At 41.3% G+C, this 14,525-nt stretch overlaps 1 protein-coding gene across 1 annotated transcript in view; it reads right to left on the bottom strand.

The window, feature by feature from the left end:
• PDIA2 (protein disulfide isomerase family A member 2) overlaps positions 1-14,525 on the bottom strand; it is a 54,449-nt gene that overhangs the window by 16,338 nt on the left and 23,586 nt on the right. The window contains exons 4-7 of the mRNA XM_033962584.1: positions 7,966-8,103; positions 5,890-6,006; positions 5,085-5,210; positions 3,623-3,817 (exon numbers count right to left, since the gene is read on the bottom strand). Coding sequence (XP_033818475.1) covers positions 3,623-3,817; positions 5,085-5,210; positions 5,890-6,006; positions 7,966-8,103 — 576 coding nt within the window. The remainder of the gene's footprint in view (positions 1-3,622; positions 3,818-5,084; positions 5,211-5,889; positions 6,007-7,965; positions 8,104-14,525) is intronic.

Here is a 14,525-nt window from a genome sequence, read left to right as displayed (position 1 = left end):
AAATCAAAAACAAAACTTATATCAAAAAAATTATCACAATACACTAATTGCTTCCAGGAATAACAGTTAAAACTGGACCCTACAAGGGCTGTGTTTCGGCAGAACTTTGCCTTCCTCAGGAGTCCTGCTGGACAGTGAGTAAATCAGCCTGAATAATTAGTCTTCTGGTTAAAGGTCTGCTTGGTCTCCTGCCCCTGAATTCTATAAATGGCACCCAAGTTCAGATGCCCAAAATTGCAAATGATCCTTCGATCTGATGATTGGAGTTCATGGGAGGAAGCCTAGGGGGAGTGTTGTTTATGATTGAGACTTTTTTTTACATTTTTAACACAATAAACTTTTAAATTTGACAACTCCTATCACATCCAGGGACTCGTTCCACACAGTGTAGTATTCCATCTTATCTTATGTAAGAAGCCCAGAGTGTGAAAATTTAAGAGACAGCCAAGGGATCTTATTAGTCCTGTGAGCTGCATCTTTAAACTTATGAAGATGTCACCTCAGACCAAGTTATTTTGTAGGTTCTCTTTTAACTAATTTTATTCAGAATGAGTGGACATGATGTTCCCATGCTGCTGGGTTTTAAGCACGTCACGGTAGCTTCCTCAGCAGCTTTACTTTAACAAACCTTTCAACAACAACAGCAGTTTTCCAAAGGTCACTATATCTTGTCAAATGCCCAGGTAGTTCTCATCCAGCTCTTTTCTTTCTTAAGAGTTCTTCTTTTCAATCTGTCACATCTCTTATATTGGTTTCTTCTGCCTCATCTACATCACTCAAGCTTTTCATTGTGCCCCATTTCTCCTGTTCTCCTAACCCATCTTACAAACCCTCACTAGCATCTTCATCTCTATCACTCTCTACTTTTTATTACTCTGCACTTCTTTGCACTTAATTTTAGTTGACAAACATTAGACCATTCTAACTTTTGCATATCCTTTTTCATGTTTTCCACTCCCTCTGGGGTGTCTACTCTGTTACAGCAATGTTGCTTACAAATATATTGAACAGAATCAGCCTCAACATCAAATATTGTGGCACTCCACTACTCACCTTTCCTTCTTCCGAGTAAATTTCATTAACCATCACTATCTGGCGTCTGTCTATCAACCAGTTTCTAATCCAATTCACCACCACTTTAGGTCCTAAATTCAGCCCATCAAGTTTATTCCAGAGCCTCCTGTGAGGAACCATGTCAAAGGCTTTGCTGAAATCTAAGTAAATTACTTCTAGGCATATCCTTAATCCAATTTTCTGGTTGCCCAGTCAAAGAATTCAATCAGATTCATTTGGTACAACTTACCTGTAGTAAAACCATGTTGCCTTGGATCTTGTAACCCAGTAGATTCTAGGAAGTTCACGATCCTTTCCTTCAGCAATATTATGCATACCACAAGCGTATTTATCCTATTGTATATTTTGGTATCCTCCATAAAGAAGCAAACCTTACCAGATAGCCTTTCTACAATTTTACATACAAAAAGGTTAAAAAGAATCAGATCAAGAACTGATCCTTGCGGCACACTACTGGTAATATCCCTTTCCTCAGCATGAACTCCATTTACCATTGTCTTCTTTCACTTTCCACTCAATCAGTTCCTAACTCAGTCAGTCACTTAGGGTCTATACCAAGGGCACTCGGTTGTAAGTCATTTATGTGAAACCATGTTAAAGGCTTTGCTAAAATCTAAGTACACCACATCTAGCACTCTTCCTCAATCTGTCTCCCATTAATTTTGTATCTATGAGGAAAAATATCTAATAAATTGGGTCCAGAGCATAGTATGGTGATTACTGGCTGCTGGTTTCTTATAAACCTGATGGTACTGTTTCTGTTTCATGACCAGGTCCCATAGATAGCTTGATCAACTAGACACTTGAGACATACCAGTACTTCTTATAAAGATCCCATTAGTTCTCTCTCTCTTTTTTCTTTGCATTGCAGAGAATGACAGAATTTGTACCCATTCCCGTCCCCACAGTTAACCATCCCCATGTCAGGCTTTCATGTGCTATCTCACTTGGGTTTTAATTGTTGATTGTCATTTTTCCATATGTTATGGTGTAATTGGTTTAGTTTCATAGGCAGAAACGAAATGAAAGAATAAATAACTATTTATTTAATCAAACACTATTAAAACTAGGGAACACTCCATGAAACTAGCATTAGCAAATTCAAAAGAAGTTGGAGAAAGTAATTTTTTTTTCACTCAGAGGATTTGGACCAGTTTCTAGAACGAAAGTCCACAATATTAACCACATAGATTTAGGGAAACTACCACTTTTTGCTGGTCATGAAACATAAGGAATGGTTTACTCTTCTGGGTTGTAGATTGGGCACAGTTTGAGACAGGATATAGAACCTAATGGACCTTTAGTCTGATTTAGTATTATATATCTTATGTTCTTTGGTTAAAGTATGGTTTCTATGGTACTTTGTGTGTGTCTAAGTGCTTTGAAATGAGCCCCAGAGGGAGTGGAAAACATGAAAAAGGATATGCAAAAGTTAGAATGGTCTAATGTTTGGCAACTAAAATTAAGTGCAAAGAAGTGCAGAGAGATACACTTGGGGAAATAGGGAGATGAGAGACTGATATGCACGAATGGGGAGAGGGACCTTGGGGTGATAGTGTCTGAGGATCTGAAGGCGATGAAACTGTGTGACATTGACAAGGCAGTGGCTGTAGCCAGAAGGATGATGGGCTGTATAGAGAGAAGCATAACCAGCTGAAGAAAGGAGGTGTTGATGCTCCTGTACAGGTCATTGGTGAGGCTCCATTTGGAGTACTGTGTTCAGTTTTGGAGGCCATATCTGGCTAAGGATGTAAAAAGACTTGAAGTGGTCCAGAGGAAAGCAACAAAAATGGTATGGGGCTTATGCTAAAAGACATACGAGATGAGAATGGAAGACCTGAATATGTATACTTTAGAGGAAAGGAGGACAAGGGAGATATGATACAGACGTTTTAAATACTTAAAATGTATTAATATAGAAACAAATCTTTTCCAGAGAAGGGAATAAATTGAAGTTGCAGGATGGTAGGCTTAGGAGCAATGGTAGGAAATTCTTTTTCATGGAAAGGGTGGTGGATGCCTGGAATGCCCTTCTGAGGGAGGTGGTGGAGATGAAAATAGTGATGGAATTCAAAAAAGCATGGGATGAACACAGAGAATCTCTAATTAGAAAATGAATGGTATAAAACAAACTAAGGCTGGTACTGGGCAGTCTTGCATAGTCTGTGTCCCATATATGGCAATTCAGTTTAGGATGGGCTGAGGAGGGCTTTGATGGAAGCTCCGGTGATTTGGAATGTGAAGACAATGCTGAGCAGACTTTACGGTCTGTATCCCGCAAATGATAGGATGGTTAGGAAAGGATGGCATGAGTTTCGAAGGCAACTCTGGTTATGGGAACCTAAAACAGTACCAGATGGTCTTCTACGATCTATGGCTCAGAACTATTAAAGAAAAAAAAGACAACTTAACCATGAATATATAATGCATGTGACTATTGGGCAGACTGGATGGACTGTTCAGGTCTTTATCTGCTGTCATTTACCATGTTACTATATTGCATCCCACCAAAAAACTTGTGGAGATTAAAGAAACAAAACAATCCTACCTTGATGTTCTTGTTCAGAACATCGTTGCAAAACGTTGTTACGGTCTCCGTTGTGATCTCCCCAGCACTGAACAGGAATCTCTGTGATGTCTCCATATTGATGAAGCAGATAGTTGGAACATCCTTACTGGTCAGATTGAAATAGTCCATGACATTTGCAGACTCTCCGTTTATATCAATGAATACAAAGATAATCTGAGAAACAACAAAAGTACAAACATATGATGATGAGAAACAGCACAGTTTTGCTGTGATAGGATCCTGCCCTCTCTAAGTGGGCCTACTCCTCTTCTCCCTAGCCATCTGTAAATTGGGGTCTTTATTCTGCCCCCCCCCCCCCCCCCCCCAGCCTATGGCTTGGCTGCCCTGGGTAGACCTGCTCTTGCTATCAGAAGCTAAACAGGGTCAGGCCTGGCTAGTACCTGGATAGGGGACTACAGGGGAATACCAGGTGCTGTAGGGCCCTATGTTGGGCATAGTGGAGCCACACACTGCACAGGAGAAGCCACTCCTGTACTCTGCCTTGAAACATCACAGGGAGGATTCCTCACTGTGCATGCAGCCATGGGTTGGTGGTTGATTCAAAGGCATACACATACCCTCCAAGCAGTGTGTGCTGATAGATCTGCTCCGCCTCGTTTCACACTCTTACAGGTGGCTGACTCCTCTGCCACCACCTCCATCACATGAGCAGGGTCTACTCCTCTGCCCCTTCCCCATCTCTGAGTATTCACACAAGGGACAACAATAGTTCAGCATGCTCCTGGTGTGCACCCTTCAACACACTGCACATGAATCTGTCAGCTGCCTTATGTGTATGTTTATTAATATTTGATATACCGCTTAAGAATATTACAGATCTAAGCAGTTACAATAAAATACAGGTACTTAAAACTTCCCTATCTGTCCCAAAGGCTCACAATCTAGTTAAAGTACCTGAACAAACAATTATTAAGCTAAAGAAAAAAATGATGGAGGCTGAATGCTTCAGAGCAGGGTTGAATTTTGTTATCAGTTAGATTGCATTCTGCTCAAAAGAATAGAGAAGGGTAAACAAATCCAGATAATAAATGAAAGTCCTCCTCTATGGCATGGACTGGTCAGAAGTCCTTCAAAACCATCTCTCTGTGCTTGACTCATAGGGATCCTTTTACGAAGCCGCGCTAGACGATAAACTACCGCCTGCTCAAGAGGAGGCAGTAGCGGCTGGCACGGCCGGCAAATTAGCGTGCATTATTACGCGCGTTAAACCGCTAACGTGGCTTCGTAAAAGGAGCCCTTAGTGATGACTACAATAAACCTTTTTGCTTAGACGATATTGGGGATCAGGAGAAATTAGTTCCTTTAAGGTGTATGCTTTGAACTCAAAGCTGATCTTCAGGAATATGAAGGTGAAATGTAGCAAACTACACAATATTAAGCTGAAAAGGATAATTGCATAACTATTTTGTCTTATAATTACCTTCCCTTTGAAGCTGGGTGCTGCGCCCTTGAATTTTTGCAGTAATGAGAGATGTGCCTCCATAGTCTTATTGATGAAGAGTAAGATGTGGTTAGGGACTTTTACTGCAAATATCCTGTCCCCATTCTATGAAGGAAAGAACAGTGAAATGTTTAGCCGCATGGCAAGGTCAAAGGTTGACACAATAAAGACGCATAGATGGTCAAAGATGTTGCATCTTCCTTTGGTTTTAGTTCTAAGTACAGACTCCAAAAGGAGACAGTATTGCCACAGTCTGTTTACATCAGCTGCCCCTGTTGCCGATTTTCCTCTTCTGAAACTTGATTTTAGAAAAAAATGACCAGGCCAGCTGAAAAACAGCCAGTTTTCATTTGTTACCCAAACATCATTTAGAGCATGAAGAATCTGCGAATTTTGAAACACCGCGAATATTGGATGCGGTTTAGGATCAGAGGCGGGAGAGGGCTGCAGGGGCGGTGGCGGGTGCTGAAAAAAAAAAAAAAAAAGATGAACAGTTCTCTACCTCTAGGACGTGTCTATTGTGTTTAGCTTTCCCACTGGTCGCGCCAGGTAGTGTGTCAAAGCAGCTCCTGATTGGTGTAGCCTAACTTTAGTTCCCGGGGAGGCGGTCAGAAAATACCATGAATGATTGAGTCCACGAATTGCGAACTGCAAATTCGTGGGAGTATGCTGTACTTGGGTTTTTATCAAGTACTTGTGACGTGGATTGGCTGCCATGAAGACGGGATACTAGGTTAGATGGACTATTGGTCTGACCCAGTAAGGATATTCTTATGATCTATACCTGTTGATTATATTCAGTAACTAGTTCTAGACTGTTCAGGAGTAAAAACTGTGACAGTTCCATGTTATCAAGCCCAAGGTCTTCATCCACAGGAAAGTCAACATGTTTCTCATCAAACTGCAAAAAAGGAGAGCAGATCAGGGGTGAAACATTGCATGAGATTTTGGTCATCATGGGTAGGGTTAACAGATATTCTGGAATGAAAATCTGAACTCATGACTCCACCCCCCAGGCCCGCCCAGTTCTGCCCAACCCCACCCCATTCCAGCCCCAGCTCCGCCCCCTCAACCTGTTCGCATGTCGGGAGGGCATGATGTCACACACATGCGCCTAACGTCACCACGTTGCAGATGCCGTCCCAACGTTGCTGCCAGGTTTTGAAAAGCCATCCAGACCCCCGGACATGTCCTCGAAAAGGAGGACATGTCCGGGGAAGTCTGGTAACCCTAATTATGGGGCTCCCACCACATTCTGGCAGATGCATAAATTAAAAACTACACCTGACCAGCAACTATAATCAGAGAACAAAACCAAAACTGCAGTAGAATGTACAAGGAGCAGAAATTTATTAAAAAATCATAAAAACATATAGCACATATATACAATAAAAAATCCCAAAACTGGTCCTAATATTCTCGTGGACCGGACCCAACACGGTCCGTGTTTTGAAGAATACTTTTTCCTCAGGGGTCCTGGATGGTGGTACATAGAATATCAAAACAACAGATTGGCAAAAACAAACTCGAACAAAACAGGTGTAAAACTCTCCTGTTTCGTTCGATTTTGGTTTTTTTTTTTTGTTTTTTTCCAATCTGAGTCGGGTCTACAAGGATATTAGGACCAGTTTTTGGATTTTTTTATTGTAAATATGTGCTATATGTTTTTATGACTTTTTAATAAATTCTTGCTCCTTGTACGTTCTACTGCAGTTTTGGTTTTATTCTCTGCTTTGTATTTTTTCTGCAGTTTTTGTTGGTTCTTTTTTGTTTTGTCAGCAACTATAATCACCCAATGCCACTTCTTTTCAAACTTCAGAGTAGCAGGGTGTTCGGCTCCAGTCCCTCATTTCCAGGCAGCCGGCAGAGAAGCGAGCTGAGGGGTGAGCCTAGAGCAGAGCCAAGAACAGTCACTGTACTCCCTGATCCAGCCGCTGTTCTTCTGCTGCTCCTTCCTCTTTCCCACCTGCCCCTTCCCCTGCATTCAGAGTTCCTTCCACTTCCTTTTTATCTACAGATTAAGCCATGGATTAGAGAATAATAGATACATACCTGAATCAACTTTCCACACAAAAATAATGACTCCACAGAAAATTGTTATGCAACCTCATTTACTCTTTATCTCCACTAGAAATTACCAGATTTCTTCTTGTAATACGTTTTTTGTAATTCTTTTGTAATCCGCCTTGAACCACAAGGCAATGGCAGAATAGAAATCTCAAATGTAATGTAATGTAATAATGCATGAACAATATTCACAAACTAGTTAAGAATACAAATAAATATGTTGGTTATGGTTTATTGTTTTTGTGACTCTGAATAGTCAGGCAGATGCACTGAACAAACAACATGCATCCATTGTTGGTTGAATATTTGTTGGTTTACTGTGTATATTGGAGGACATCATAAAACCAATAAAAATAAAATTATAAAAAAAGAATACAAATGAATGTCTATGAATACTATCAAAGAACAAAACCTATACCTGTCCTATACCATTTGATTTTGGGTCTGAGCACTTTACATTTATAATTTGACATAAGTTTGAATAGTATTAGAGCTGTAAGCATTGAAGTTTATGAATACTATGGAAAGAAAGACCGACATACTCTTGGCATGCACATTTACGTATTTAGATTTATAATCTGCTTCCTCATAGATATGTTCGAAGCCCATAACATGGGCTGTCTGGCTGTCGATGCTGAATACCTGAGGCCTATTTGATGCTCCTTCCAGCCAATCTCTTAAATCTAATTTTTTGGGTTACTGGGCAGACAACAAGTTCTGATATTGTAGATCTATATCCAGAATGGTCACTGGCCACTTTTGGTTCCCCCCCCCCCCAATTCCCCTGTGTTACCTTTTTGAAGAGCACAACAGAGTCCTTGGTGATACCATATTTCTGGAAGAGCTCTGACTGGTCTGTGATACCAAACGTGATGTCTACAATGTTTCTTGCTATTTCATAAAATATCTTCACATCCAGATCAGTTAGGTCCTGGGGAGAAGGAAAAGCAATTAAAACACTGCTATTAAACTCATTTATGGTTTCAAGAAATATGATCATGTTACTCTACTCTATATTGACTTCCAATTGCCTTTAGAATTTAACCTTAATATCCTCAGTCACCGTTCTCCCTTCCTTCCTATCAAGCATCTCATACTCTTCTTCTAAGCCAATGCATTACTCACAACAGTGTATGTTTACAGTACCCTTCTTCCATTAAGTATTGTATATTATGATAGTACGCAAAAAACTTGTTTCAGTGCAATTGGTCTCGCTCTCTACAGCCTACCATTATACTGTATTTGAGACTCAAAACATTATTTGGAGAAATTTAAGTCTCAGCTTGAAGCCTATTATTTTTCATTTTATGTGCTGTGATACATCATGTCCAAGATGGTGGTTGTGTACTGGTCTTTCTGTAACTAGAGGTGGATTACTGGCTTTCAGTACACAGGCGGTGGGAGTGACCCCTGAGGAAGGCGTTTCCACACACCAAAACAGGGTTCCCTGTTGGGACTATACTTGGTTAATAAAGATTGTATTACCGGTTGAAAAGACTCCACCCTTGTCTTTTTTTTGTTTGACTGCTCTTTTTCGAAGGCGAGGTGTTCTTCTGTTTGTCTGCCTGTGATACATCAGCCCAGCCTGAGAATATGAATATGAGATATAATCTGTTAGTCAAGTTGCAATGGTACGTTTGGTAACGGGGTGCTCAGTCTGTTGGGATCAAAGGATACAAAGAGCTGGGAGGACTTTCTATGCGGTATAGTGCAATCTACATAATAAGCCAAAGTATGCTTGCAGTCTAAGGTATGAAGCGCTGTTTCTCTAGGATGAATGTGAGGCTTTGGGAAGAAAACTGGCATGATAATAGACTGGTTGAGATGGAAATCCAAGACTACTTTAGGTAGGAATTTAAGGGATGTGTTTGAAGAACAACCCTTTGGGTTATGTAGGGTGGATCCGAAACAAGGGCTTAAATCTTAGTTTTGGAGACCGTATCTGGCGAAGGATGTAAGAAGACTTGAAGCGGTCCAAGGGAGGGCAACGAAAATGATAGGCGGCTTGCGCCAGAAGACGTATGAGGATAGACTGGAAGCCCTGAATATGTATATCCTAGAGGAAAGGAGGGACAGCGGAGATATGATTTAGACGTTCAAATACTTGAAAGGTATTAACGTAGAACAAAATCTTTTCCAGAGAAAGGAAAATGGTAAAACAAGAGGATATAATTTGAGGTTGAGGGGTGGTAGATTCAAGAGCAATGTTAGGAAATTCTACTTTACAGAGAGGGTGTTGGATGCCTGGAATGCGCTCCTGAGAGAGGTGGTGGAGAGGAAAATGGTGACTGAGTTCAAAGAAGCATGGGATGAACACAGAGGATCTAGAATCAGAAAATAATATTAAATATTGAACTAAGGCCAGTACTGGGCAGACTTGCACAGTCTGTGTCTGTATATGGCCGTTTGAGGGAGGATGGGCAGGAGAGGGCTTCAATGGCTGGGAGGGAGTAGATGGGCAGGAGTAGATTTTGACGGAGATTTTGGCAGTTGGAACCCAAGCACAGTACTGGGTAAAGCTTTGGATTCTTGCCCAGAAAGAAGAAGAAAAAAATTAAAAAATTAAAATTGAATCAGGTTCGGCAGACTAAATGAACCATTCGGGTCTTTATCTGCCGTCATCTACTATGTTACTATGACTTGTCTAGCTGATGTGAGAACTATGAGGAATACAACTTTCCAAGTGAGAAGCTTCAGAGAACAGGAGAAAAGCAGTTCAAAGGGTCTTTCATAAGCACAGATAACATGATGTTTAAATCTCAAGCTACTGGAGGTGGTTTAATAGGAGGTTTGGTATAGAACAAGTCTTTCATGAAGCGGATGAACAGAGATTGGTTTCCTGTCCAACCGAGAGTGGAATGCACTTTCGTCTCAAAAACTTCCTTTGAGCAGGTGTTATGGAAATGTGCATATATACTATCTTCAGATCTAGAAAGCAAAGCCAATCTCTCTCGATCAAAATAAGAACATAAGAACATAAGCAATGCTCCACTGGGTCAGACCTGAGGTCCATCGTGCCCAGCAGTCCGCTCACGCAGTGGCCCAACAGGTCCAGGACCTGTGCAGTAAACACCTGTGCAGTAACCCTCTATCTATACCCCTCTATCTCTTTTTCCAGCAGGAAATTGTCCAATCCTTTCTTGAACCCCAGTACCGTACTCTGCCCTATTACGCCCTCTGGAAGCGCATTCCAGGTGTCCATAACATGCTGGGTAAAGAAAAACTTCCTAGCATTCATTTTGAATCTGTCCCCTTTCAACTTTTCCGAATGCCCTCTTGTTCTTCTATGTTTTGAAAGTTTGAAGAATCTGTCCCTCTCTACTCTCTTTATGCCCTTCATGATCTTTTGTAGGTCCCTATCTTGTCTCCTCTGAGTCTCCGCTTTTCCAGGGAGAAGAGCCTCAGTCTCTCAAATCTTTCAGTGTATGAAAGGTTTTCCATGCCCTTAATCATTCGTGTCGCTCTCCTCTTTACCCTCTCAAGTACTGCCATATCCTTCTTAAGGTACGGTGACCAATACTGGACACAGTACTCCAGGTGCAGGCGCACCATTGCCCGATACAAAGGCAGGATGACTTTTTTTCGTTCTTGTTGTAATACCCTTCTTGATGGTACCCAACATTCTGTTCGCTTTCTTTGAGGCTGCCCTAGAAATACCATACCAAATGTCTCTTTCACTAAGTAATTACAAGTCCCATCCCCTTCCCATATTTGATGAAACCTTGAAGATCTAAGATAGGTCAAAAGTCTTCAGACTTCTTTGGTTTCAGAAAATACTTGGAATAGAACCCTTGGCCCCTTTTCTGGAGAGGAACTGGCTCTATTGTCCGTAACTAAAAGAGGGCCAAGCCTTCTTGGTGAAGATTTCTGTTGGAAGTCTGAATGAAAAGGCTGTGCTCTCTAGAAAGGAGTCAAAAGGAATGTTGCTGCTTTGACCGAATCTGAGATTGAGACTTTTGAATCTTCTGCTGTCTTGCTTGAGGACATTTCTGGTTAGAGGATCTAGAAGCAGAGACAGAAGATTGTATCTATGTTTTGTATTGTAGTAATAGAACATCAAGAAGACCTGAATATCTTCTACTAGATATGGAAGAAGACTGCTTTGATTTGACAAAGTTGTAATAGTATCTGTATGCTTTTTAATTTTATCTGCAGCCTCTTTAACCTTATCTCCAAAAAGGTTGCCAACTCTACAAGGAATGTCTGAGAGGCATTCCTGAACTGAATGTTCTAAATCAGAAACTCTGAGCCAAGCCACTGTGAGCATAGCTATTGATATGGCTGACATATGGAAAGAGACGTTGAAAGAATCAAATATGCTTCTGGTGAGAAACTTTCGAGTAGTTAGCAAATTATGCTTGAGTTTCTGGAAAACCAGGGAGTTTGTCTGGAGAGAAATATTCTTCAAAAGATGTCAGCTGCTGTATTAAAGATTTTAAATAGATGGATATGTTGAATTGGTATTCCATGATTCTAGTGTTAAGCATGGAAACCTGGAGAATCCATCTACCAAAGGAATCTAGCATCATAGTCTCCCTTCCTAGGGGGACAGAAGCACGAGACCTCGAACTGTGAGAGCTCTGTAAGGTTGGTTCTACAGCTAAGTTCTGTCAAAGCCAGGGCACTTTTGTATTCTGTACATTGTGTCAAATTTTTATGAGCTATTTGAACTGATAAGGGAGTCTCCCAGTTCTGAAATAAAGAAACTTTCATTACCTGATATAAAGGGACTGTGACATTTTCTTGTGGAGGGGGGGAGGAGGGGACACAAGGTTAGTGGAGGGGGGGAGGAGGGGACACAAGGTTAATCCAGTAAAATAAATATTTTTTGGAAGAGACTTATGTCTTTGAGATGGCAGAGAAGGATTGGAAGGTATCCCATTTGATTCAGCTGAGAAATCTGGGGGTCCAAGTCAGAGTGCCATGACAAATCAGAGTCAGATTCCTCAAAGAAATCTCTCTTGGGATAGTCAGGAAGTGTGTAACTAGATGAGTGTTGACTATGCATGGAGGAGCATCAAGGGAGGGGTCTATTGTTCGACTCAAGAGATAAGTCCTCTGCCAATGCTGATGCATGCATTGGACAGGTCTGTGTTGACCCGTGCTCGATGCTGAGCAAGAGTATTTGACCATTTCCTTAATTGACTTTCCAATGCATCCTCGGGCTGGGTTGAGACAGACATAAACATCCTTAATACCTGTGAAGACTGCGGTTGCAGTAGCCCCGAAAGCTCTTGCCTGAGGATGACCCGTAACTCCTTTTTAAGAGAGTCAGTGCTCTTCTGGAATCTGTCATAGGGGAAAACACCCTCCAGGGATTCAAGACAAAGTTAGACAAGTTCTTGCTGAACAAGAACATGCGCTGATAGGGCTGGTCTCAGTTAGGGCACAGGTCTTTGACCAGAGGGCTGCCGTGTGAGCGGACTGCTGGGCATGATGGACCACTGGTCTGACCCAGCAATTCTTATGTTCTTATGGTAATGGCTGAGCCACTGATGTAAAAGCAGTCTGCAGTACCAGTCGTCTGGGCATGGGAGATCTCAATCTCAAGGTACATTGTACCCAAGACAGGATCTGAAGGGAAGGAGAGTGGTCCTCTTTATTTGGAATGCATTGAAGATGTCAATGCCTGAAAGGACACTGTACCATGCCTAGAAGGAGAAGAATGTTTATGCTTCTTAGCTTTCTTACATGTATCGTTTCTTGATGTACGCGGCATGGAAGAAGAGGATGTGGAGTCTTGTCTATTGCAGCAGCCTAATGCTTGCTGCTCTGGATGTAGTATCAGTGCTGCTGGTGCTGATGCCATTGTGGATGCCAATGCATGCTGTGCATCTGATCCTGAATCTCCCGCCTTGCTCGATGTTGATGCCGAAGCAGAACCAAAAAGCTTGTCATATTGGATTCTGCGGGCTTTACGCAATCTCTTTTGCATATGCAGACAGAGGTCACAGCGAATGTCCCAATGTCCAGGGCCCAGACACGGAATACACCAGTTATAGGGATCAGTGGCTGAAATGGTCCTATTACATCAAGCACACTTCTTAAAGTCACTCGAAACATGGACATGGAGAGGAAAAACAGCTGATGCAAAGTCAAAACATTCAGTCGTCCATGGGATCTCAAATAGTTTCAACCTGGGAAACGCTGATGCCTCAAGGGTACAGGAAAAGGATCAGGAGCCCAAAGGCCCAAAATGAAAATGAAAGAAACTCGAGGAAAACTAATTATATGATAAAACTAAAATTTATGAAGACAAAGAAGGAAAAAAAATATACTGCGAAGGCACAAAATTGAAGAAAAGTTTGACGCGCCAAGGAGAGACTGAAGAGGAATTGAATCTCTCAGCTCTGTGGAAAACCTGAGACTGATGTGGGACATTGATGTGAGACAGGAAGGCACCTGCACGCATGCAGTGAGGACACTTCTTCAGAGATTTAAAGAAACATTATATATGTCAGTGTTCACACCGGGCTCCATCGGATGATTTGTGAGAATATCATGCCTGCTAGTCCTTGGAGAACAGAACTATGCCTGTCTTCCTTATTTTTTTCCCTTAACATTTATTCCATCTATGTTGACTCTAATTTATTCTCCCCTTCTCCCCTTAATATTTGTATATACTGTATATTGCAGTCTAATTGTTCTATTTGTCAAGTTGTGACTAATGTTATCCCCTTAGACTTGTTGAAATTTGTAGTATATCAAATAAATTGAACCTTCAAATGCTGTGGCATGAGAGGGGCACAGATTTTTCTTTCTTATTTGGATTTAGCTCATGTCTTTTCAGTGGTAGCTCAAAGTAAGTTACATTCAGGTACATTAGGTATTTTTTTCAACCTTGCAGAGCTTGCAATCCAATTTTGTACCTGAAATAATATAGGGTTAAACAACTTTAACAAGGTCTCAAGGAAAATCTATAGGATTTGAACCCTGACTTCCCTGGTTCTCAGCCCACTGCTTACCCAGTAAGCTACCCTTTCATTCCTATCCTAAGTACTTTTTCCATCCTGATTCAACAAGGAGTATATCTAACCAGTCATTTCAAGCAAACTGTTGTTTCATGTCATTCTAAAAGGGTTATGGATTTGGAGTGAGCTTTGATGGAGACTCTAAGCACACTACCGGGCAGGGCTCTGGGTTTCTGGCCCAGAAATATCTAAGAAAAAGGACCATTTAAATTAAATGATTAATTTATGGAGCATATATAGTTGGGCAGACTGGATGGACCATTTGGGTCTTTATATGCCGTCATTTACTATGTTATGATATGTTGCCTTTCTTTGGGAGAAACTAAAGCAGTTTATATTTAATGTATGTAAGTATTTTCTCTGTCCCTACTGGTGACGGGTC

This window comes from Geotrypetes seraphini, chromosome 11 (assembly GCF_902459505.1).
Source record: "Geotrypetes seraphini chromosome 11, aGeoSer1.1, whole genome shotgun sequence".
NCBI classification, from domain to species: domain Eukaryota; kingdom Metazoa; phylum Chordata; class Amphibia; order Gymnophiona; family Dermophiidae; genus Geotrypetes; species Geotrypetes seraphini.
This window is presented reverse-complemented; position numbering and strand designations above follow the sequence as displayed.